Source organism: Alosa alosa, chromosome 19 (assembly GCF_017589495.1).
Source record: "Alosa alosa isolate M-15738 ecotype Scorff River chromosome 19, AALO_Geno_1.1, whole genome shotgun sequence".
Classification (NCBI taxonomy): domain Eukaryota; kingdom Metazoa; phylum Chordata; class Actinopteri; order Clupeiformes; family Clupeidae; genus Alosa; species Alosa alosa.
Window position 1 is genome coordinate 13,675,291 of NC_063207.1, and position 27,703 is coordinate 13,702,993.

Consider the following 27,703-nt stretch of genomic DNA (forward strand, 5'->3'; position numbering starts at 1 on the left):
CCATCCACCACTGACCAACCGTTTGAACCCTCTTCGTGTCCCCTCATGGCATCTCCCAGCCCACACAGGCCAGACATCACAGAGGTCCAAACATTTTGGCCGATGAGCACACAACAGGCATCTCGAAGATTATCCAGGGACAGGACTCCACATCAGTTAAATTTCAGCCATTTCAGTCCAACTGAACTGTTTGAGGGGCAGGCGTGGCCTAATGGTTAGCGCTTCGGACTTGTAACTGGAGGGTTGCCGGTTCGAACCCCGACCATTAGGCACGGCTGAAGTCTGCTCCCCGAGCGCCGCTGTTGTTGCAGGCAGCTCACTGCGCCGGGATTAGTGTGTGCTTCACCTCACTGTGTGTTCACTGTGTGCTGAGTGTGTTTCACTAATTCACGGATTGGGATAAATGCAGAGACCAAATTTCCCTCACGGGATCAAAAGAGTATATATACTTATACTTATAACTCTATCCAAGACCATTTTGTCTCTGACTAAGATATCCTCTAGAAGTACAGATATACTCACTCATATGGGTCACAGGACACGGGCTAGTCAGGAAAATGATTACTGCCATTACTGATTACTGTTGTTATGGACACATAACAATTCCAAACAAATATTTTTGCTCTCTGGAAAGGTCTTGACAGATTTTGATGTGAAATTCAAGGGCATAGATTGCATTCTGCATAGAAGAAATCACATTGAAACAACAAACAAATCTCAGACAAGATGACCACATCATTTCACTATGGTTGTAACATCACTAAAATTATGAATGTATGTGTTAAACTTATGTAGACTTACTCACACGTGGTTTTTACAAACACCCTAAAACATTTTCAGTTAAAAAGACTAAACTCACTGACATAATGGATCAGGTAAATATTAAATATTATGGCACATATAGGGCACAATCTAAAACATTATTTTGAAAAATAAAACCTTAATTTTTTTTCAACATTTCACAAAGGACCCCTCCCCTCCCTCAAAACAACCAGATATGCCAAGTATACCACAGATATAAGTTAACATATATAACAATTGTCATCATATAAAAAAAAAACTCTCTTTGTATAGAAATCTTCAATAAATATGCCATTTTCCTTTCTGTACATGTTTATCTTGGCTAGAAGTTACTAGCTCTCTGTGCTGTTTAAAAAAGCACAGCAGAAATCACTTCACTCTAATTGTTTTTCGTCCCTTTTTGATCTCCAAATCAGCCTTTTCATTTAATTAGCTGATCCTGTGTGTGTGTGTGTGTGTGTGTGTGTGTGTGTGTGTGTGTGTGTGTATGCGACCTGGCACTCTTACACACTGCCAAGGTGAAAGGATGGCACTGTGACAACTTGCCTCTGCAATGCCACGCGTGCAACAGCAGACCGTTAGCATGCTGCTGGGCACAGACACACATGTATACTCATGTACACATAGGCGCATAAACGCAACCCCGTAGCAGAACACACACAGACACGTTTCCCTGATGAAGTCACTGTTGGAGTGGTCTGGCCTGATATTATTAGCTCTATTATTTCCACCATGGGCTGAATGGTTACTACGGCGATGTTGTACTGTTGTACGAATAACGGCACACCAATACAGAATTGTGGGTACGGTTGTGACAGTACCTTTGTGTCCCTCAGTTGAGCTGCTATGAACTAGCAAGTACCTTAAAAAAATCCGATTGCAGGACACACTGGGTCAGCTGCCTGTCCCTTGCGTACCACAGCACACTCATCTCCTTTGTTCCTCACTCAGACTACACCATGATGAACTGTTGCTGTATTCTGAACTAGTTTTGGTCTTTGATTTGTCACCGTCTTTCCTCAACCTGAATGGCTGACAATAAATGCGTGCTAGATGAAGTAACCAATCAGCGAACAGCTACACACCTCTACCTTAAGGTAAACCAAACGGAGCCAAGGAGAACAGTGCCACGCAGTTTGATTCTGTGGCAACCTGCTTGGAACCATTCAGTCTGCTGGTGGAAAACGAGCCTATTGCTAAAGGTGAACGAAGCGTGGGAGACTCCGGCTCCTGGCATGCATTTGACCTGTGTGATGTGTTTTGCTTTTTGTTTTTTTGTTTTGTTTGTTTGTTTGTTTTTTTGTTTGTATTTTTGCAGGGAGGCGTGTGCATGTTCATGCATGCTGGCTGAAGGCGACAGCGCATGCAGTCGAGGTTTCTACTATGGAGGTTAAGGATGGTGGGGCCAGGCGGTCAGTCCCCAGGGAGGACACCCCCCATCTGAGGGAAAAGAAAAAGCCCTGCTGTGGTCACCAGAACCCATGCTGGAAGACCTCGCTCAGAGCGGTGTAGGCTGGTGAGATCCTCGCCCATCCTCCTCCTCCTCGTCTTCCTCCTCCAGCCCTTTCCCCCCCGCCACCTTCTCCTCCTCGGGGCAGAGAGCCAGCGACGTGCTGGTGGAGGGGCGCGGCGCGGACTCCGCTGCCCCGTCGGCGAGCCCCATGGCGGGGGAGAGCTTGTCGTGGGACTGCGAGGAGGAGGAGGAGGAGTGCGTGCTCTCGCTGGAGCTGCTCCGCGTGTCCGTGCTTGTGCTGGTCTTCTTCATCTTCCGTCGCTTGGCCAGCGGCGCTTTGTCCACCGTCTGCAGCCGGAAGCCCTGGCGCTTCACCTTGTTGAAGGCCTGAGGGAGACGCCAAGCACATGGGTCAGACACACGTCAGGGCGGACTGGACACATTGACAGTGTCTAAATGGCTAAGTGACAGTCTCTAAATGGTCTTCTTGAAACAAAATAATTCATAATTGGCTAATTCTGGCTCGTAATTTCATAAACAACTTGGCCGTGATGCTGATCTATCCTCAAGAGAAAGTAAACAGTCACCGTTTCCCAAAGTCAAGGAAGCATAATCAACGGCGGCCTTTTCAAAGATGCTACGTCATTGAACTCAGCCGAAGTACTGTTCCAATGTCAAGCATCCATCAAATTCTACCAAGGACGAAGTACTTTGTTTTTCCAAATTTTCGAGGATGCATGTGTGTATCCTCAGTGTGCTGGGAACACCCACAATCCTGTGCACACATTTATTAGAGGATTTAAGATCTGTACTAAACAAGGCAGGTCACTATGTATTTAAATGTAAACATTGTCTTTATTGTCACGATGTCAAATAGCCTAAATGAAGTATAGGCCCAGGTCATTTTGACAACTTTGAACTCTCACACCGTAATCGTGTAAAGAAGGCATTAAGGAAGGGTATTTATACCTTTTCCAATGAGAGCGATTGAAAGCTAATCAGTAAATCAGCTTAATGGTTGCTGCTCTGTAAATTGTTTTAGCAAACAAAAAAACAAAAAGAAACGAAAAGAAACGAAAACGTTTTTCAAAAAGAAGGCGGCAGGAGGCATGATTTTCAATGATGCACACCTGCAGCTTCCTACACACTCGCTAGTCTGTTCCATTGTGTGTTTTTCGAATGCTAAGAAGAAGCCTTGTCTCGTCTTTGAAGGACTTGACTCGGAAGGGCTCAGCTCTACCAAGCATGAATCCTCAAGGATCCTCGACTTTGAGAAACAGCCAGTGACATATTTGTTTTCATTCCATCCATGTCTGGTCCTGTTCCCTCATCTCACATCCTCCCTCTGCCTTCCAGCCCCCTTTCTACCCTACACGGTAAACATAAACGGCTCCACAAACTAATACCAATTCCTCCAGGAATTTGTGAGCTTGCAACAACAAAAAAATTCAAAGATTTCCCACAATTGTTCTACATTATTACAGTAATATTTCCACAATAAAAGTCATGGAATTTCTGTATTACTTTTTACGTTTACTTTATGTTACGTTTTTATTATCAAAATTTCTTTATCAAGAGTTTTTTTTTTTTCTTGACCAAAATCCAGGTGGGATGGTTTTATGGCATTTTCCCAGAACTCCACACCCTCCACTCCCCAATCCCTCCACCTCACACCCTTCTGCCCCTCCCTCTGCAGCCCCCTCGCTCCCTTACGTTGAAGGTGGCTTTAACACAGGTGTGCACCGAGGCGGTGGACGAGCCCAGGATGTCCGGCGTCATGAGGGGGTTGGACGAGAGCTGGCTGTCGTCCTGCAGCCAGGCGTTGTAGCGCAGACCGCACATCTTTATCCGCTTGTTTGGGTCCACCGTCAGGAGCTCTACACACACACACACACACACACACACACACGCAAACACACATTAACACACTTGCACACAATAAGATTACAGTGGTTCCTTGAAAAACCAGTTCTGTGTGTGTGGTTGTGTGTGAGAGATCATGTTCCACGATCCAGAAATAGCATGCTCAACATTCAATGTGAGAACAGATGATTACATCAGTCTCTCTGAAGAGCTCGGTGCTTTCCCAGACAGTCCAGGTCTACCCCTCACCTTGGATCAGGTCCTTGGCCTGCTGGGAGACACTCTTCCAGGCCTCCCCCTCGAAAGAGAAGTCGCCCTGCTTAATCTTCCTCATGATCTCCTCGGCGCTCGTGTGGGTCAAGCTCTTCTCCTGGCATTGGAAGGGCACCTGGCCCGACAGCATGGTGTACTGGAACACACACACACACACACACACAACACACACACACACACACACACACACACACACACACACACACAGGAGTGTAAGAGAAGACTGTTTATTCAGGCACATTGGCAACATCGTAGTATAATCTCTCAGGGTTTACTAGGTAGCTCACAATGCCTCACAGCCAAGTCACATGCTCTCAGACCTAGATTCTGCACACAAATAAGCAATAAGACAAATCACATCACGTATGCTCCAGCCTACTGCTGCCGCCTTGACCCAGTAACTTGGAACATCACTTCATGTTCCCTGGCAGAGGCGAATTTGCACACACTGTTCTCGTCAACCCTGTTGCTTGAGGGGGAGTAGTCACACTGCAGGTTTACTCCTGTACACCCCGCACATCACATCTCTTAATACCCCTTGATTAGCGAGGTGTGTTAGAATTACCTGAACACTGCAGCCGTACCAGACAAAGCTGGGAAGACTTTACGCAAATGACCAGCACGGCCAGTTTTAAGTGACCGTCACCGTTTTGGGAGAGTGATGCACATGTCATAATGCTCATCATGTCGGGGCCTACACAGAGCACATTGTTCCCCTGTGTCCAAATCTAAACCAGTAGCACCAGACAAACAAGTTCCCCCAGTCTGGAGAAACCCTTCACAGGGCACAGCAGCGTTCGCTCCACTGCGTCCTCAGCAGGAGTGCTCCTTTAGTCACCCATGGCCATTACTGTGATTTATTTTCATGAAAAACACTTATATGTACTGTACAAACATGTTTATTTCCTGGGCCAGCTAGTAATTTTTGATTTCCTTCTCAGCAAATTTTGTTCATTGAGTCTGCTCTTTGAGCGGGCATTTGCCATGAATTGTCATTGCTCACGACGGTTACGCTCTGTGAACAGAGCATGTTTGTCATCTCCGGCTAACTCCACTGGGCCCGAATGAGTCTGGCCAACACCATCATCATTTGCACATGAATAACAAAACCAATAATAATAGCCGTCCCTCACAGAGGCAATTTAGCATTCTCGCTGAGGTCTGAGCCAGCCCAATGGCCCTTCTGTCTGAGGAGCCATTTCAGAAAACATGAAATGGCTCAACTAAAGAGGGTGAGTGGGGAAGTGGAGGCAGGGCAGAGAGACCGCATGTGTAGAGTGACTGAGTATGTGTGTGTGTGTGTGAGTGTGTGAGTATGTGTGTGTGTGCGTGTGTGTGTGTGTGTGTGTGTGTGTGTGTGTGTGTGTGTGTGTGTGCTGTGTGTGCTGTGTGTGCTGTGTGTGCTGTGTGTGTGTGCTGTGTGTAGTTTGAAAAGTGTGAGTGTGCGCAGTGTCTGTGTATATAGTATGAAAAGTGTGTGTGTGTGTGTGTGTGTGCTGTGTGTGTGCTCTGTGTAGTTTGAAAAGTGTGAGTGTGCGCAGTGTCTGTGTATATAGTATGAAAAGTGTGTGTGTGTGTGTGTGTGTGTGTGTGTGTGTGTGTGTGTGTGTGTGTGTGTGTGTGTACACAGTGTGTTCAGGCTGAAAGCCCCTGTGGGGAAGACTGTCCCATGAGAGGAGCGCTCCTACTGCCACCTCATAAAACTGGACAGACTAACTGTGGTCACCGGGTCATGCTTTGTCAAATACATGTTGGACACTCTCTCTGTCTTTCTGTCTCTCTTCTCTCCTCTTCTCTCCTCTTTGCTATTCTATTCACACACTTCCCTCATATTCCTTTAAAACATGTCCCTAGATAGTGGTCCATCTCACACACACACACACACACACACACACACACACACACACACACACACAGTGTGTGTGTGTGACCTGTGGTGTGTGCATCTCCCCGAGGGCAGGGGAGGAGCAGCGCTGTTGTGCGTTCTGTGCTGCACTGGCTTGCGTGCTCTGATGTGATGCTCTCAGACAGACAAGCCTGAAGCAGAGGCACAGAAGAGGACGCAGCTCAACATGCAGGATTAGTCAAGCAGATCACACCCACACACGGGAACACACTCCCACACACTCCCACACAATCTCTCTCTCTCTCCCTCTCCCTTCGTGTGGGAGAGGGCCCCTGTCCCGTTGGCCTGGCTGTGGGGGCCAGAGGCCCCTGCTGTCTGGCTCGCTCTGGAGCTTCACTCCCTGAGGGTCCTGCTGGAGCCCAGTGCTCCCAGCCAGCCTGCTATCAGGGGCGCCAGCACGCAGGCCTGGGGGTTGACCTGGAGGGTCAGGGCCTCTTGGAGGGACAGGAGATCTCAGATCTACTATGTGGATGCATGAGTGCAAAGCCAGCTAGACCCCATCTAGACTCTAGTACAGGTCAAGTGGAAGTAAATATGGTACACACAAGCGCACACAGAAAGAACCACACACACACACACACACACACACACACACACACACTTTCCCACACAAAATGGCTCAAAAAGGCCTACCATATCCATCCAACTACAAGTATTGCTTAAAAAAATTGATCCCTAAATTGATCATAACAACTTTGCATGGGTGAAAGCATCTGCTATTCCATGGGCTACATTTAGACATTTTGTTAGACATTTTCTAATCATTCTATTCAGCCTGATGGACTGTCAACCAAAGACTCAAACTCGCATGTTAGAAACTTGCATGTTAGAAGCATCTTCAGAAGTGGCTAGAACATTTCCAATTGTGACAGTTAAAGCTGCAGTTGGCAAGATTTTTTAAATCATATTTACTGAAACCGACACTATGCTCCGACAGAACAACATAAATCAGCCGGTTTTAGAAAAAAACCCGCACTCCACCTAGAGCCTGTTATTTGTTTTGAAAAAATCCACAGCTCCTGGTTCTTCTGGTCCAATCAGAACAGGGCTGTGTGAGATCTGACTATCAATCACAGCCTGGTGCAGTCTGGCAGACTGGATTTGGCGAGCACAAACTCGATGAGAGGGTGCTCGGTGGTAGTGGGGGAGGGGCATGAGAGTTGTAAACTTTAAAAATTTTGGCTAAGTCCCCTCAATCTGTCAGACTTGCCAACTGCAGCTTTAAGGAACACCCTGACCACACCAGACAAAAGCAAACTATAAGCTGATACAGAGATGAAAAGTGCAATCCCTGATTGGTCAACTGCCAGAGGAGGCATTATATTATTTAAAGGTGCAGTCAGGGATTGCACAGGAAGTCGTGTTTGTTTGTGTTTATGTTTATATCTAAATTTATTAGCAGACGCTTTTGTGCAAAAAAACGTACATTTTAACCAAGGACCAAACGATACACGCCAGAGAGGTAGCTCACCCCTACCTTCAGTATTCCCAGAGAAATTCCATGAAGGGTTACGTTTTTGTTTGGGGGACAGGCTGCCCCCACTTTGCTTGTTTCCAGTATTTGGAGCCTGGGCTGCCTACAGAGACCTGATATTTTTACAGTGTGCTCACAAAATGGGCAGCTAGCGGTCGTGAGAAGATGATTACTGAATGTGACAAAAAAAAAATTGTATGGGCTTGAAATCGCGTAAAAAAAAACCTGACTACACCTTTAACTTGGAGCATCATTTACATCAAAGGGGCATCTGCAGATTGTGCAACAGACCGCGCCCGTGTCCTGTCCCACAAACACGCTACTGTGATCTATGGCCATACTGGCGTCCTTTCACTAGGCCTCTGTGACGTTGATCAAACATTTAGAGCGGATGTTAGGGGGCACTAACTTTATTTAAAAGTAATTGTTTTGCCATTATTCATTACTTCCCTTCCTTTTTCCCCCTCATTCCAACACACATCCAGGGATTTATCAAACTTCTTTGGAATTAAAATGGCATGTAGTCCTTTATAGCAGGGGAGTTAACTTCACCACAGCACAATGGAAATTCACTTTTCCTCATAACTGGGACTAACTGTACTAAGGTTTGAAACAACAGGTCAGTAATGTGATGTAAAATCTCTATAACATATGTTTATCCAAAATATAAACAGGTGAATGGGAGTTCATAACTTCTCAAGTAGTAATAGCAAACTGCAGTGAATCACTACCTGAACAGATAGAAAATGAGACCTACTTATGGTACCTTTGGCTGTCCAATTTTGCGCGCAAACACACACACACACACACACACACACACACACACACACACACACACACAGACACAGGATGAGACACCAGACACACAGATGACAAACCCCTAGGGCTCACCAGGATGACCCCTAGGCTCCAGAGGTCGCAGGACTCATCATAGCCATCGTAGGTGAGGATCTCAGGCGCGGCGTACTGCAGGGTGAAGCAGGGCGTCTTCAGCAGCTGGTTGTCAGGGGGCTTGAGCCGGCGAAGCCAAAGTCGATCACCTTGATCTCCGAGTGTTCACCATCATCCGTGAACAGCAGGTTCTGTGAGCAGGAGCGAAATGGGTCACGATCAGAGGTGGCTCAACTGGATCATGTACAAGTGATATAAATACATTTGCCATGCATGCATGTTTGTGCAACGGATATCCAAGTTGTTGTGTGTGTGTGTGTGTGTGTGTGTGTGTGTGTGAACATGGTGGAAATACACTAACATACAGTATGTGTACGCAACAGCACGACATGAACGGGAGTGCGGAACATGCGAGATGTGTAATCATCCATGTGAACACAGATGAAGTGTTTCTCCATTCGTCTCGCTTTGTAAGGGGCATGTGACTGCTTCTGTGTGTGTGTATGTGTGTGTGTGTGTGTGTGTGTGTGTGTGTGTGTGTGTGTGTGTGTGTGTGTGTGTGTGTGTGTGGGGACCTAAAGGTAAAAATGAATACCAATTGCAGAAATCGTCATTGTCGTGGCAGGTATAACTAGATGTACCGCATAGCGGTACAAAATATGACCGCCGCTCAGTCTTGTACATCCATTCCGCGAAAATAAATCACACTTCAATTTGTCTCCATATTTTACTCCATCCCCCACTCTTGAAACTTTTGTGTATGCTTGTTTGGCATGCCTGAGTGTGTGTGTGCGGCTGCACAGAAAGTAGCCTACTGGTGCTGAAAAGGTGAATAGATTGTAGAATAGCCAAAGAAGATGTAGCATTGTTATAAAACCTTTAAAATCTCTAAACAATCACAAGTAGGGCAGTTCATCACAGTTCGTCCATTGCAACTGGATTGATGAAAGGTCACTTACACCTGTAGGCTACATTGTATTTGGGAAAAGCAAAAGGTATCAGCATAATGTTATTTATTTATTTTTTATGTATTTATAAAAAAACATCTCTGTCAGTTCCATGTCGTTTTCAACAGCTATCAAAAACAAAGGTCATTTTTTTGGATGGATGGATTTTTTTGAATGTTTCTTCTTCTACATAAGATTTTAGTCATCTTTAGTTCATGTAATAATTTTATTGTCAATGCACAAATTAAGTAACAGTAGTCTGAAACGAAATGCTGTTTTACATATAACCAGTGGTGCAAATAACTGACATGTCCAAATGGGCCTTGATGAAATGCGCGCCGCTAGACTGTTCATACACATTTTAACGGGCCAAAGTTGAAGAGCTGTTGTCCGTTATTGTTCGTGCAAATATAGGCTGATTCATGTTCCCTTGCATTGTGTAACTGAGGTCCATGGCTAGTCTGGCTTTCATCAGACCAAGCTCAATCTTTTAAGAAATCAAAAATAAATAGTAGGCAGATCAGGTGGGTTCACCCAGCCTAGTCCATAGGCACCCGACATTGTTTAATTTTCAGATTGAGATATACACGCTCTGGCTATTCTAAATGCAAAAATGCATCAGGGAGTTATGACAAAACTGTAACTAACAAACTAGATCCTAATAGAAAGCTGTTAGCTCCCCTAAGCTACAGGTAGGATTATAAGGTAGGCCTATTTACAACATAAATTGTCAATAGGCTATGCTGGCTTACACAAATAAAATCTCATTTGAAACCAATGGCTTACTTAATTTACAGTATCAAGCAGACTTAAACTGCCATATCATATGAAAGTTGTAATAACATTCACGATTCCATGAGTCAAGGAAAGCCTTAATGAAGTAGCCACTTCTAAATGGGACCCACTACAATGTAGTTAAGGTGTGTTGCTAAAGCAGCCATAATGAAATGAAGGTGTCATTGTTTGATACTTCACAACGTGCTTTTTAATTTCACAGACTACAACTACCAAGCTGGAATCAAAGCATCGATTCCCCTCTCACACCCTGCACGCACTGAAAAACAAAAATAAACAGGCGCCTCAGTCTCAATGCATGTATAGGCAAAACTGTATCAGACCGGGTGAAACGTTGGTAAATCTTCCATTGCACAGAATGATTTTGTAGCACGTGCAATAAATGACAGTCGAAAGATACAAACAGTGCTGCTATCAATTTGCTTGGAATAACCGCATTTATAGTTTTCTACAAATGCAATCAATCAAATGGGCCTCCATCACTCAACCAACGCTTAACGGTAACATTACCTAGGTCCTTATTGATATTACAAGATTAACGCATCTGCAGTAAAACCAAGCATGTCCGATAAACATCCTCAGATTTATTTCGCTTCAAGAAGAAATGGGAATTACACTTCATGTGAACATCGCCCTGTCCTTATTAGATGTTCGCTGTGTAAATTACAGTCCTTGTAGGAAGTGTCCATTGTTTTTCCAACCCACTTTTAACTTCCAACAAAATTACGCCTCTCACTGCAACGATGTCATCTAGTGGACAAACACTACTTATCGCCAATACTGAAAATGCAGCCATGATGATGATGATGATGAAGAATATTTATTTTGGCTTTCTTTTGATCCTACTGAATTTGTAATTATGTATCGGGCCGCTCTAATACCAATAGTATGTGGGTGCCTGTGTGTGTGCATGTTTATATGTGTGCACCGCCATTTACAGGCCAATGAGTGTACAGTCACTAAATGTACACATAACCTAATTTTTTAGACCCCCATGGATGAAATTCTACTTAAACTTGGCATACCCCCCAGACCCCCAGAGAATGCCAGGTCAATCATACACATAAAATTTGGTGCAGTTCTGAACATCTTAACTGAAGATAGGGCTATTAAAGCAGAATAATATGGCATTTTCATTTTTACCAGGGGTTGGGTGCAAATCACAAATGAGTGATTATGAGCCAGGTTGATGTGGGCCCTTGAGACCAACATACCATAAAAAAAGATTCACAGAGAACTGTGTCTGCCCTACCCTCCTTTCGGGGTCCAGTCCAGCGGGGGCTGCAGATCAAAACGAAAAAATGACGGTTCCATGCTATCCATGTGGGGTACATGCCCACCAAGTTTTGTGTACCCCGGTCTTTCAGTGTCCCGAATCTTTGTTGGTGTACGCCACTAAATGTACACATAAATTATTTTATTGTAAGGCCCCCATGACCGAAAGTACACAAAACTTGGCATGCATTCAGAGGGTGTCATAATGATCCTACACTTTTAATTTCGTGCAGTTTTGACCTTGTCAGCCAGAGATATTGTAATGAAAACACCTAATTTTTTGCTTTTTAATTTTTAACTAGGTGGCGCTATACATGAAATAAGTGGTAATGGGATGGGTTGACATGCCCCTTAAGACCAACAAACAAAAAAAGGTGGACCTCCTAGGCCCTACGGTTCTTGAGATATTCACAGAAAACTGTCTCCGCCACCTACAGGCCAGTTGGTGTATAGTAACATAAATTAATTTATTGTGTGGCCCCCCATGAACGGAATTCCACAAAACTTGGCGTGCATACAGAGGGCGTCATAATGATCCTACACTTCCAATTTCGTGCAGTTTTGACTATGTTAGGTCACAGATACCTTCAATTACAACACCTCATTTTTACTTTTTTTGTGTTTAACTAGGTGGCTTATACATGAAATGAGTGGTTATGGAATGGGTTGACATGGCCCCTTGAGATCAACATTAAAAAAAAAAATGGTCCTCCTAAACCCTACGGTTTTTGAGATATTCACAGAAAACTGTGTCTGCCCTACCTCCTTTCGGGGTCCAGTCCAGCGAGGGGATACAAAATCAAAACGAAAACAATGGTTCCATGCTATCCATGTGGGGTTACATGCCCACCAAGTTTCGCGGTACCGGGAATCATTGGACGGAAATTTGGGCATGCGAAAAAAAAAAAAAAAAAAAAAAAAAAAAAAAAATCTGACTAAACCTATATGACCTATACGCTTCGCTGAGCACTCATAAATAATGAGGCCTATGGGTTTAGCTGAAATAATTACTTTTCGGTGCAGTTTGTTTATTCGCATGTACCGTTAAACAGAATTATGGAAAAACTACTGGCTCTACAACCATGAAATATAGTTTCAATGTTTGACAGAGGTGGTGTGTGTGTGTGTGTGTGTGTGTGTGTGTGTGTGTGTGTATATATATATTTTATCACCTCAGGCTTGAGGTCTCGGTGCACCACGCCGACGTCGTGCATGTGGCTGACGGCGGACACCAGGCGCCTCATGATGCGGCTGGCCTCCGTCTCGCTGAAGTGCTGCTTCTGCCGAATGCGCTCCAGCAATTCCCCTCCCCGCAGCAGCTCCAACACCAGGTACGTATGCAGCTGGAGAAATCAGCACACACACACACACACACACACACACACACACACACACACACACACACACACACACACACACACACACACATTCACATGCACACACAGGCAGGCAGATGTATGCACACGCACACAGATAAACACACAAAGACAGACAGACAGACGCACACACACACACACACACACACACACATAAAGACAGACAGACAGACAGACAGACACACACACAGAAGGTTTTAGCAGGTTTCCTAACCCAATATTGAAATTCAAAAAGATTGAAATCCTGCCTCCATATGCTCAAAACATGATCACAAAAGCACATAACCATTAAAAGACTACATGAGAAACACTAAAAAGAAAAAGGTAAAGGAACAAATAGACAGTTAAGAGACACATAAGAGACATTAGTCTGGTCTTTACTGCCTCCTGGCAACAATCACTCACAACCCACCCCTGTGCGTCCAGATTTCAAGCCACATAGACCTTAGGCTGCATCACATCACAAGGCAAAAGAGATGCAATTTGGGTAATTGGACTATATAGGCTACATTACTCAAAGAAATGGTGGTGATAATGTTAACATGCATCGGCCAAAACACACCGAGTACTGATGACCTAATTTAAGAGGCACAATCTGACGGTCCCAGTCTCCATCTCTCTCTGAACACAATGGATGCCTTCCAGCCCAGTCTTCCAGAACAGTCTTTCAAGTGCCTTCCCAGGTCTGAACACAGATTCAACCCATGTCAATTAAGAGGGCAATTAACCGCAATAAACACGCGAATAAATAAATAAATAAATAAATAAATAAATAAATAAATAGGAATGTAGGGCACCTCAAAAGGAAAAGGAAAAGGTTTTGATTTCTCTGACTGTGCCCTAGATTGGTACACCACATAAGTAAGCCTGTGGCGCTGTTTGTGTGTGTGTGTGTGTGTGTGTGTGTGTGCGTGTGTGTGTGTGCACATGTGTGTGCGTGTGTGTGTGTGCCTATGTGTGTGCCTGTAACAGTAGAGGGTACAGGGGAGATTGGCCTCCATGCACTACAATAAAATTCTATGGAGGGTTAAAAAAAATAACTCTAATACATACACCACTAACACAGACACAGAGGGTTTTGGACTGCAAAAACTGCACTAGTGAGGCACTCGATTTAAAATGTGCATCTTTCAAACCGGTCTGATCATTAGAAGGAGCATCTGACACAAAATCTGTTTTTCAAGGGCACTTTTTCCAAACGCCTAAACAGTGTGGACCATTAACAAGAGACACTGTAAGCAAGCCATTGATAACATACTGTTTGCTTGACCACAGTGAATGGCATGAAGAGGAAAGGGAGTGCTAAAAAGGAAAAACATGAAACCTCACCTGGTCATGGTAAATTTCATGCAGCTTAACGATGTTCGGATGCCCATCGCACAATTTCAGAGCTGCCATCTCCTTCTGCGACTGGGCCTCCATCCTTCAGAAAAACATTTTTTTTTAAAAATTTAAATGATTTAAGAATAATTAAAAATAAAATAATAATATTTGTCAATTATTGTCACTGTTTATAACTATTATTATTATATTGCACATCTATAATAAGTTATTTATCTTTAGTGTTGAACTTGTGCAAAAATCAAGCCGAGTCTCTCAACACTGGCAAAAGTGGACTGTTATTACAACAGAACCTGTCCTGCAGGCTTGACCTGTGCGGTCTAGTCTTTATTGAAGCTGCCATCACCTCTTACTGACGATCTTGACGGCGTAGCTTTGCCCCGTCTTCTTGTGGGTGCACCGCCTGCAGATGGAGAAGCTGCCTTCGCCCAGAGCTGACTCCTTCAGGTCCACCTCATAGTTTAGGTAGAACGGCGAGTCCTGGCCAAAACAGTGAGACAGGGCGTTGTAAAAGGTTTTAGTACATATGCACGCATAAAACTGCACATCCAGAGAAATAATCAAAAGACCCCACGCACCATGGCTTCAAATAACTGATCAAGCTGACATCAACAAATATCCCTAAGGCCTGTAGACTGTTGTGAACAAACAAACACACAAACAAGGCTTTTGACCTTTATCGCCATTGCCCCTGTGTGCTGCCTTCAGACTCTATCTGTCTCAATCAGACACTTTAAGATTCATCCCCACACGCTGACACTTCCCCAGAGAGAAGTCAGAGTGAAAGTATCATCTGCTTCCTTCCTCTTGAGACTACTGAAGAGAACATTTACATTTATTCATTTAGAAGACGCTTCTATCCAAAGCATATTGTCATTTATATTGTCCTTACATATGTCAATTATAGGGCCACTGTCCCCAGAGTAACTCAGGGTTAAGTGCCTTGCTCAAGGTGGAAGACGGGTATTGAACCCACAACTTTAAAAGGTTACTGCATGCTAGCCCAGCTCCTTAACCACTACGCTACCACCACCCCACCGGAGTCTGACTCAGTAGTCTGGGTGCAGGTTCAGAAGGTCTTTTGCTCACCATCCAAGCTGATGGACCACAGTGTGGTGAGAAATGGATAGGCAGAGAGATATTCGGTTTGTACAAGATGGGCGAATGGGAGGAGGGGACACAGAGGCGGATAAAGAAATAGGAATGGATGGATAGAAATGGGTGGATGGATAGAAGAAGAAAGAACTAAAGGTAGAGACGGATTGTTGGTTGAGTGAGTGAAAGACAGGAGATGGCGTGTGCGGGTCACCTTAATCATGGCGCTGCGGGCCACAGCAGCCGAGCCCGGCCTGTCCGCTCCTCCTCCACACAGCTGGATAGGGTCGTCCATCACCACGTTCCTCTTGAACAGGATGGAGGGACTCATGAACGAGTAGCCCTGGAAACACACACACACACACACACACACACACACACACACACACACACACACACACACACACACACACACACAGCATTATCAAAACGTTCTCAGGTGTGAATGTTAACTGTACACATCTCATTTAACTCCCATAACAAATCTATGAGTGTTTTACGAGTGACTATACCAAGGAATGCAACAATAAAAAACCTGCTATAAAAGAGAGTAGCTGACATAAAGGAGAAATTCTGCCAGCATCATTAACACATTACTGCAAGGGCTCCAGCAACTACAAGGCTTTCATCGAGACCGCCTCTCCCTAGAGAAAAGCATAATGCCTCCCAGTTGCGGCTTCAAAGTCTCTGGTGACTATGTGGCTGCCAGTATGCCTCAACCACTTCCTCTCCTCGTTTCAGCTCACTGCCATGCTCATCACTGATACCATCTACATCTCTAAAACCATACCAACGACATCTCTGAAGGGAGCAAAAAAAAAAAAAAAAGACATTAGAGGATTTAAGGCTAGCAGATTGACCATTTTAGCATCTAATGAGGGCATCTCCTTCAGACTCTATGGGCATGGGTGACCGGTCTTCCAGTGACTGCATCTCAGCCCTGAAGAGTGTGTGTTGACAAATCGGGAGAGTTGTGGGGACACATCTGCTGTCTTCACACATTTGTGTCATCGCACGCTTCCCACAATGGCGTCCATTTTTATTTCCTCGCAGCGTCTTGCACTCAGCCAGCCCCGCCGTCTATTTTTGGCTACGGGGAGAGACTCTGAGGTGGTATTAATTCTACTCTCACTCTCACACACACACACAGACACACACACACACACACACACACACACAGACACACACACACAGCTGTGACTAACTACAGAGAAATGGAAGAGACGGCTGGCCGGAAGGATGGAGCAATGAAAGCGCTCTTAATTGCTAAGCTGCGGCATGTGATTGCGGCGCTTCACAGATGACATCTTGGTCTTATAATGTGACTTCATTTAGTTTGCGTATGCGTATACGGCAGGCGACTGGGTACACATTAGATAAATATATGTGGAGGAGAAAAGAGAAGGACTGACACGACACAAACACTAAGGCAATAATCACAGGCATCATGCGCACACACAAAAAAACCTGCCCCAGGCAAATTAAAAGGAGAAGTAAGAAATTAAGTAGAGGTAAATAAATAAATAATTAATTAAAGAAATGGCTAAAAATGCTCACAGGTTTTTTAAAATGAAGACAAAAAGCCAGACGAGGCGTGAGATGAAGTTGGCAATCAGAGGTTTTCAGACGTGGTTACGCGAACCTCTCATTTTGAAGTGCTGTGCGCGCCACGCTGTAATGGGGGTGGGTGGTGGGGAGGGGGGTGTGCTGCGGGTTATTGAGGAGGCGGCTGGAGCATCCAGAAGGCAATCACGCGCCCGGTGGCCCATTCAGGCTCCGCCACCTCCACCGCCACGCACATCAGCTGGCTCAGGAGTGCCAGGGGCCACACTCCAGCAGCTCAAAAGGCTCCTCCAGAAAGGCCACTCCCTCGCCCATTCACCACTGGTGCTCCTCACCCTCCAGGCAGGCAGGCAGACGGGCAGGCGGCTTGGTGGGTGGGTGGATGGCTGGAAGGCTGGCGAGCGTGGCTGTAATTACATGCTAACTTTACCAGCACCCCGCGGCTCGTCTGATTTGAAGGGAGGGGGGTGGGGTGGGGTGGGGTGGGGGTCTACCTGGCCTTGACTCCGGCTAGACGGGGAGCCCAGACAGTCCAGCCAATTACAGTGCTTGTTCTTCATCAAACAGCAGTAGTAGCAGCAGAATTATCATCATCATCATCATCATCATCCTCATCACTGTTGTTTTCGTCAGCTTCAATCATCATGTCCATCAAAAGAATGAATGCAGATCGATGGAGAGATTTAAACCGCTGGCCTTCAAAACACCTCCATTAGAGGGAGAGGGAATTTGGGGGAGTGATGATACCTGCTACAACCAGCTATCACTATTACACTCATTTCGATACTCCAGGGCAGCGCGAGGCGAGGAGGTGAAATGAAACCCATAAATATACACACACACACACACACACACACATACACACACACACAGAGACATACACAGACACATACAGACACACACAGGCACACACACACAGGCAGACACAGAGAGACACAAAAACACACAAAAACACACAGACAGACACACATAGACACAGATAGACACACACAGACACACACACTATTGGTGTATCCTGCTCACCTGGAAGATGCGGCCACAGTTCTGTGGCAGGGCTGCTGGGGAGTAGGTGGGATCCATCTCTGTGAACTCCTCGGCAAAGTTGCTGACATCCAGCTCATCCCGGATCACAGGCTTGAAGGGAGCCGGAACCTTCTTTGCTGCAAGATCTTCCCAATTGATTTTCTGCATGTGAAGGTATGCTAATTAGTAATGTGCTCCTCTTATATAAATACAGATATATTTATGCGTTGATTTTAAAGTAAGGTAATATATAGCAATATGCACTCACATGAGTAGGGCAGGCACTGAAATCTGTACTAATTAATTACATCTGTATAATGTAGTGGGGCAATTAAATAGGAATAAATATTTTTTGTCATCTTATATGTATAAAATGATAAATGGCCTACAAGATCACAGGTTAGGTGTGAGATTATCTGATATTCAGGATGAGTGTTCTTATGATATAGTGATATGTGTGAATCTACATGATGGATATGAGTGAATATCAGTGAATAAAAATGTGTGTATGAGTATAGGTGCGTCATTCATTCTTCGATCACTGTGATCTGCACACCTGGTAGAAGGGGTGACTTTTCACAGCCTGGGCCCCTGAAGGCCCAGAACCCAGCCTCTTCTTTGGGTCTTTGATGAGGAACCTCTGCATGATGTCTTTGGCTAGGGGACTCATGTCCTGGGGGAAGGGAGGCTCCTTCTTGAGGATGCGCCTGTGTGAGACAGACAAAAAGACATGGTCTCTGAGACACGTGGTGGGGTGAGTGAATGTGTGCAGAGGTGATGTGTAAGTGTCTGTGTGTGTGTGTGTGTGTGTGTGTGTGTGTGTGCTTACTTGGCGATGTCGGAGTGGGAGTTCTCATCTCCGTCCACAGTGAAGGGGGAGCCTCCCGTCAGCAGCTCATACATCAGCACACCCAAACTCCACCAGTCCACTGCCTGCAACACGTGCACACACACACACACACACACACACACACACACACACACACACACACACACGCACACACAGCATCTCAGTTATACAGCTTGCAATGCAAATACATTCATCTATTTTGTATGCTGTACACACACTTTAACTCATTGTCTGACACACATATACACACAAACTTAACCCATCACACATCTTACTGCCACTGCACACACACGCACAGACACACACGCACAGACACACACACACACACACACACACACACACACACATACTTCAGCTAAGTGGAGCATATGATGATAGAGTTGTTTATATGCATATCTGACCTTGTCGTGACCTGATTCTCCTCCCTCCACAATCTCTGGGGCCATGTATTCAATGGTCCCACACACAGAGTACGCTCGCTCTACCTAGAAACAGAACACACACAGACACACACAGGGACACACACACACAAATGAAAACAGAGACATAAAATACATAAAGGCACACACACACACACACACACACACACACACACACACACACAAGCAATGTCATTATCGGGTTATACTGCATGTTCTAACTACTACAGAGTGTGCCCTATATGACACTAACCTAGTGCCATTGCACATCACACCTCCACTGGAGAGGTGATGCAGTATTCTGGGAAATATGGCATCAGCTGCGATTCTGCTGGGCAGACAGGAAAAGCTGAAGGAATTTATTTTTGGTTGCGCAAACTCCTGAGTCAGTTATTTTTATAATGAAGGCTTGTTTTTTAATATATAAAAAAAAACTGAAAGCTGTCCAAATTTTACTGGGCCAAGAATGCTCTGATATCTCCTCTGGCTGTTTTGTATGCACACTCCCCACGCCTTCTTCTGCCCAGCATTCACATTCTCTCCCTTCATCTATCTCTCTCTCTCCCACATACAGACACACAGACACACACAGACACACACACACACACACACACACACACACACACACACACACACACACACTCTGGGTGGCTATGAGTAAAAGTAAACACTTCTCCATTAGCAAGGCAATGAGCCTCCCGGTCTCTCTACAACAACTCAAACAGCCTTACCTCTCTCTGTCTACAACAAACAAACCCACACCAGCACAAACCTCCTCTCAATGTGACTTTTGGCCAGAGCCTGCTTGTCTGGCCATTCATATACGTTCTAATGGACGTCTAAACATTAGCTGATTAATGACCAATACTGAACGTCTGCATACTGCGCTCAGGCAGCCAGACAGGATCAGAGTCCATATCAGGGTGGGGGAACTTGTGGTCAGCCCTGTGGTTTATGGGCTAGGCTTCGTTTAGAGTGGCCAGAGGCAGAAAGCAATGTTGTAATGTTGTAAGTATTGTAAAAAACTGGTGTGGAAGCCAAAACTGAAAAATGGTCAAGTGTTCTTACTTCGTGGAACTCTTTGCTGAGGCCGAAGTCTGTGAGGACGATGTGACCACAGGAGTCCAAGAGGATGTTCTCCAGCTTCAAGTCCCGGTACACAATCCCCAACTGGGTGAAAAAGGAAAGATTTAAAAGAAAATGGAAGATTTACATTGATTCATTTAGCATTTCATCTATCCAAAGTGACTTACATAGGTCATTTATATTACAAGGGCCACTGTCCTGGGAGCAACTGGCATCCTGGCTTCTACCGGTGTACTCAAGGGCACAATGGTAGAAGCTGGGAGTTGAACCCACAACTTTACAGGTTACTGTATTAGATTATATTAAATTCAACTTTATTGTTTACATCTTTACTGTATGCTAGCCCAGCTCTTTAACCACTACGCTGGGAGCTGGTAATAGAACCCACAACTTTACAGGCTACAGCATGCCGCCCCGACGATATTATTTGAAATGCAACAGTTATAAAAGCATCACCATTAATGCTTTGGAATGCTCTTCTGAACTATTTATTACCAGAATCTGGAGGAATGTTATAAGAACGAAATAGGAAGAATTAAGAAGAATGCCTCCTAGACAGTTCTAAGAGCATATCGTGTAAGACTGAAGTCCAGCTGAAACAGATGACCCCTGACCTTGTGCAGATGTTCCAGGGCCAACACAATCTCGCCACTGTACAGCGCCACCTCCTGCTCTTTGAAGTGGACCCTCTGGACCAGGTGTGTGAAGAGCTCCCCTCCATTCACATAATCTGTAAAGTGGGCGACAGTATGTGAACACACCTCACTTTACTTTGGTATATTTTGCATAAACAGTGCTTCAGAGTACCTGTTTAACCTGAATAGCTGCAATATCAGCACTACTTCTGGTGCTATTTGTATTTAGGATGCTCTCGATCTCAGCAGGAAGGGTCAGAATGTTCTTATAAAAGGTAGTCATTATACAGGCTTGTCAAGACAAGCACAGAGAAGGGGATAAGGAACACCAACCGGTTATGACCTTCATACTCTTCCTGTGGCAAGCTCACTAACAAAGCCCTCAGTACAACAAAGTGTTCCGAATTGAGCTGGATGCTTTCTGTTCTACAATGGAGTGTACTCATGAATATTTGCATTCCACTGTTCCGTTGTAATAGCACATTAGTAGCATTATTATCATCCTCTGATTACCCAAAAGAGTCACATCAATCATCCCAACATGGTTTCCATTGCAGGAAATATCCTGCCAGATCTCAACTATAAAAAATAACTATATATCCCACAGCTAACCTTAACCCAGCATATACAGAACGTAGGATGGAGACAGAGGAAATCTACACCAGCAGCAACAGCCGAATATGCAAAAGCTTAAACTGTAAGTCTCCGATAATAATTAACATGAGATTAAACATCAACCCCTTTTTATTTATTTGGAAAGGACAAATGTACACACTGTAAGGACAATAAAGCATTTAGTGGCATCATTATTATGGCAGCCCAGGGTGTGTGTGTGTGTGTGTGTGTTTGTATATCCAGGATGAGGATGAGCTTGGTGTCTGTCTGGAAGGCATAGTGGAAAAAAGAATATGTGTGTGTGTGTGTGTGTGTGTGTGTGTGTGTGTGTGTGTGTGTGTGTGTGTGTGTGTGTGTGTGTGTTTACCCAGGATGAGGTGGAGCTTGGTGTCTGTCTGGAAGGCGTAGTGGAGGGTGACGAGGAAGGGCGACTGGCGGATGTGCTCCAGCACGTGCCGCTCAGTACGTGTGTGCTCTGCCGTCTTGGCTTTCTGGATGATGGTGGCCTTCTTCAGGACCTTCATGGCGTACAGCTTCCCCGCGTCATGGCCACTCACCTTCCTCACCAAGAACACCTTACCATACGCTACAACAGGGCATGATTAGGGCTATGGATACGTATGGTTGTTTAGCAGAAACCTTTTGTGTAATAGACCTTAAAAAACATATTTCAAAATAGGAGTGTGATGCCACAGGGTATGAGTGAACTTAAGAGATAGGGAGCCATATGATTTGCTGGCAGTAGAAGAGATAGGGAGCCATATGATTTGCTGGCAGTAGAAGAGAAACATTTTATCATAATCTGGAATATCCTTAAGCTAAACAGTACATCAATTGAGTCTGACTGAGATAGATGCCTCTTAATGTGTAAATCATGAGCTACAGCCAAAGAAGATGGTCTTCAGAGAGGGTGAGAGGTAGTGGAGGGAAAAGTGGTTTATCAGGGGGAAACGCATAGTGCTAGCTTAATTAAGCACTATGAAGCGGCATAAAGAGGCATAAAGCTATTTAAAAACCCTGCTCTTAAATCTGAGGTAGAGAGCTGACCACAAGAGGAACTTTTTACATATCAAGCAATGCCCGGGGGAACTGGTAAAAACTGATTGCTTCATCGTCGGCCTCGCCAGCATAGCACAAGTGTGAGTCGTTTTGTATGCCCCACCAAATCAGAATAGGACTCCGCGGGCCTGACCAGAACAATCAGCGCGAACAACGACAGTGGGGCCTGGGCTAGTCTCCAGCAGCACAACGCTGGCACGTAGACCAGCTCAAGGGAGAATCTGCTCCTTTAGTGCCTACAGAGAGAAGGGTGGCTCCCCGTCCTCCCCTGTCAGTCTCTAGCACTACGGCCACGGTCTATAGCTACTTCTTCATCCAGTCTCTTGTCCAGTTGAGGGCGGTAAGACTGGCAGTGACGGAAGCTTAGCGGTTTCACTGTCGACAGGTCATTTTGTAACCCAGTGGCTAATGCCTCAAAAGTGTTGCCATAGAGCACTACTAAATATGGCCGTGTGGATATGAAGTGACAGAGACAACAACAGTAAAAGGCAATGCAGGGGGTCCATAATGTTCATCAATAATTTACTAGGCTATAACAGTACGGGGGTGGGGGGGGAAACAACCTGCATGACAGACTGCAGACAGTCTTTATTATGAAGAACTATGAATGACTATTGCAACATTCATTAAAAACTGCAAAAACATGTAAAGGGAAACAGCATGAAAGAGACAATTGTATGAGGAACTTGAGGATGTCAAAAACACTGGTAATTCATCAAGAAATTAACAGCTGTTTCACACACCCCTTTTTAAACAACATAACAATGGTAATAGTTCCTATTCTCTGAATAATGAAAAGCAAATGAATAAATGTGCAGTCAGACACCTGAGATGTTTACATTCCACAGTTTCCAACTCTATAAGGTGAGAGTGCTTGCCTGTGTCCCCTGTAAGTCTTCAAAAGATAATCAAAGGACACACTTTGTGAAGCTACACGATCATACGGAGTGCCTCTGCACTATCTCTCTGGAGTGCCTCTTATCTGACTTAAATCCTCTTGGCCTCATCTCACAGCAGGTCAGTAATCACAAAGCAACCGGGGTCGAAGCCAAGCACTCTGTGCTCTGTGCTTCAGACTCCAGTCACTGGGCCCAGCTGTCACTCACCTCCAGTGCCGAGGACTTTCAGGAGCTCGAAATTCTCAATGCCGACTCTCTCCACATGGCCTGTGAGGTTGGCTGAGGAGAGAGAGAGAGAGAGAGAGAGAGAGAGAGAGAGGTGTAAGGAGCAGTGCTGTATTACCAGAGCAGAGATTACTCCCTGTTCCAAGTACAACAATTTGCTGCTTGAACAATTTATGAAAAAGCATGACCCAACGTTACTGAGAGAAAGCAACTGCTCTAAGCTGTATGTGGCTTCTCCTAACATGACACCTCTAGGTCTTCACTAATGTGGTCACAGTGACTCTGACTGCTAACAGAATCTTGTCCCATCTCACTCTGAAGCAACATTCTGCAGAAAAAGCTGCCGTGTCCACAAATACGGCTCATTATGAGACCATCATGAATGATGCAAGCATATGTACGACTGTAGAGGAAGACACAAAAGCGAGTGGAAATGCTCTGTTATCTCTTGCCTTCGTTTGCCTGCGTTTCCTCTCCTCTATGCCTTCAAGGGCATGGATTTCATTAGGAGTGCATGCTTGAGCAGCACATCATCACAATTCAAAACCCTCATCTAGTATACCCTAGCACCAATTAACCATTTATTGTTTAACGCCTGCACAATTGTTTCGAGGCAAACTCACTGCCTACACCGCTTCAAGCATGGCTCATTACAGGTTTTAAAGACTGATGAGAGATGGTCTGCCTCACAGGGTCTAACTGAACATGTTCTAAATGCTATGGATTGAACATGAACATGTTCTGAATCAGATATTATAATGCCTAATAATATCTATGTTCTGAATGGTATGAATGGAACACACACTGAATGGAATGCACATGCTAAAGTTCTCTGACATAAAATTATGCTGACTGTTCTTAAATTACTTTTGGCACCCAAGAAATGTTATCAGAGATCTGAACTGACTTCCTTTCCCTGTCTGGTGTTTGACACCGTTCTAGGCACGCACACTTCAGAAAGCCCTAATAACAAGCTGAAAGCACAGTGTGCTTTTTATTTGCATGTGTGTGGGGGGTGAGTGCATTTCTCATGGACAAGCATGCTTTGTCCAAAATAAATAGCTTTCACTTCCTAGAAGATTGACTAAGAAAAGAAAGAGGCCATCACTGATACAGAGCAATGTTCTTCTAGTGTACACAAAGTCTCATTCAAAGCATTTTGTTGCCCATTATATGCATTATATAGGGCATGCGTGTGATAAATGCTATGCAATGCAATGACTTAACTTTGGTGAGCGCACAGGAATGTGGAGTAGCAGTCATGCATGTATGCATCGGAGTGGGTGTTCTGAGTATAGAGGTGCATGTGAGCATGTGAGAGCCGCTTTATGTCTCTGGGAGAGCATGCGTGAGAGTGCGCTCTCGAGCGCCAGCAAGAGCACATGTTTCCCCATGTGTCCGTGTCCTGGTGCAGGGCACTGGAGTGAACGCCCCCAGACGTGCAGTTGTTGTTGTTGTTGTTGTTGTTGACCGTGCAGGGAGACAGCATGATCTCACTCAGAGAGCCATATCTCTCTGTGTATATTGTGTGTTTGTGTGTGTGTGTGTGTGTGTGTGTGTGTGTGTGTGTGTGTGTGTGTGTGTGTGTGTGTGTGTGTGTGTGTGTGTGTGCAAAATCTGATAGATCAGCAAAAGACATTCCTCTCACTCGCACACAAGCAATCTGTTCCACATCTCTGACTAAATTGTTGCCTCATCATCTCTACACACACAGACACACTCCCAGACACATACACACTTGGGCCAAAAAACGCAATGCTGTACCCATAGTCAGCAACACTCTCTGTTGTACCTGCCAGGAGTGTGGGACTCAAACAAAACTTATGGCTCATGTTGCACAACACCCCCATCACCCACTCCTGGGGCCCTGTGGGAAATTAACGAGTTATTAATAGCACTCGCAGCAAGGCCATTCAGCATTGCTCCCCTGCTGCGTGACAGCACTGCTTGGGCTAGACCTAACAGTAGGACTGGCTGGGTGGGAGGTGGGGACATATGGCTATCTGCTTCTACTGGCATTCGGCATCGTGGGTAGTATTAGGAATTAGATGCTTGGCAGACTGGTGCCATGCCTCATATCAACGGGTTTGTGAGACCAATTTGATTGAGCAATGAGCACATCTGGAAACCTAAAGAGCATCTAGACATGTAGTTTCTACCACTGTTGCCTCTCCGTCCTTGTTTCAGACAGACACAAAAGCCAAAGTGGGTCAAGTTCCAGCATTATGATGACAACTCTTAACAGAAAAAAAGGAGAGGAGAGGAGCAAATCAGAAGGGGAGTGGCTGAGGGAAGAACGAGAGAAATAAAAGAGAGAATGATGCTTGTTCATGCTATACTCACAATAACAATCATCTCCTAGCCTATAAATATCTAAACAAGGACAAAGCCTATTTGCCTATTAGAAATTAGGATTAGGAACAGGCAAAAAGAACGTGCATTTTGCACATTGTGATGGAGCCCGTTGTGAGCCCATTGTGATGGAGCCCTTACCGGTCACCCAACATCTCAAGACGGACATGTGTGCTGTAAGTACACAGTCACTACAACTCCGCACTTTCTTAGTACCAGACTTAGTCACTGAAGGGTCAAGATAATGGCTGACTGTGTCACCAAAGAATAACAGTACTCAGTGGCAATTAAACCCCATTTAAAGGCCAAGTGTTGCACTGCTGTGCAAATGAATCACACCATCTAAAATGATCAGGTCATTTTACAATACATGTACCAGGAAGCTGGACAAAATTTACAAGGAAGGCAATACTATAAAGATCTACCAAAGTCCTGGCTGAACAAAAGAGAAAACCATTGCCACTAAGCAGTGTCTAATAGCACTTGGTCAGGTAATACTGCTCAAGGCTGACTTTCCGAAAATTACATGAAAGCAGCGCTTGGAAACAGGCTCGGTAGTAGTGATTTCCCTTGTGCCAAAAACATGCATTTGTAATCAATCAATTATAGTAACCTAATTTGTAACTCAACTGTGCTGTGTGCTTGCTGGCAGAAGACACAATCAACGACTAGTTTGAAAATCGCCCTTTTGCATGCTTTCGCCTTGCAGTTAACTCAAGTGAAGTTGAATATATTTCACTTGCTTGTTAAATTCCACTTCATAACACCTAATGTAAGTTACCATTAAGCTACGCAAGTTTTGGACTGCTAACCTAGCAACCTAGCATTGACATTGCCTGAAGCTGTCAGATCGGATGACCGGAGTTCATCGTCTTTCACGTGTTCATGTCTCATGTAGTTTTCAGAGGAACACATATGTTTATAAATCACCCGCTGTCTTTGAGTTAAGAGCCCCATACATTACTGTGCTATTGTTGGTTTTAATATTTAACGTAGCACTCACTCAGCCGTGCCAAGGAGTTCACTATCAATACACAGGCTTGCTAGCATTGCTAATACAACCTCTCCCACATAGGCAATGGCACTAATTCTCAGATCATACGTCCCAAAACCAAAAGGAGACATTAAAAATATTTATGATATTCCACTTACTATTTTTTAGCTCGTGCTTCACAGTAAACAGGTCACCTTCTTCTTGAGATGATCCTTCCAACGAAGTGGACGGCATCTTAACGTTACTCGGAAGGCTTATAGTATGGGTTTTTCACTGGGTTTAATTATACACTACCCTATGACCGAGGAGCTGATGGCACACTGTCGATTCTATTACCTATAGTTAAAATAATAGAGGCCGAAAACGGCCCGATATCGTCCAAAACACTTGCATACTAGGCTAGAATCCTTGTCATTACTATCACTAAATGAATTCCTTAAAACCCAGCCCTCATTGAACGGTTATTGGAGTTGCTAGGCGAATTCGTTCCTAA

At 44.8% G+C, this 27,703-nt stretch overlaps 1 protein-coding gene across 1 annotated transcript; it reads right to left on the reverse strand.

Moving 5' to 3' along the window:
- Positions 1-558: 558 nt before the first annotated feature.
- rps6ka5 (ribosomal protein S6 kinase, polypeptide 5) lies at positions 559-27,623 on the reverse strand. The gene is given in 18 exon segments (XM_048227491.1): positions 559-2,641; positions 3,968-4,131; positions 4,367-4,526; positions 8,662-8,792; positions 8,795-8,852; positions 12,851-13,021; positions 14,384-14,477; positions 14,742-14,875; positions 15,705-15,833; positions 18,077-18,238; positions 18,633-18,783; positions 18,906-19,009; positions 19,328-19,411; positions 20,414-20,515; positions 21,046-21,161; positions 22,049-22,267; positions 23,847-23,918; positions 27,369-27,623. Coding segments are annotated over 18 exon segments (2,469 nt in total). The 5' UTR covers positions 27,445-27,623; the 3' UTR covers positions 559-2,299.
- Between the last annotated feature and the right edge of the window lie 80 nt (positions 27,624-27,703).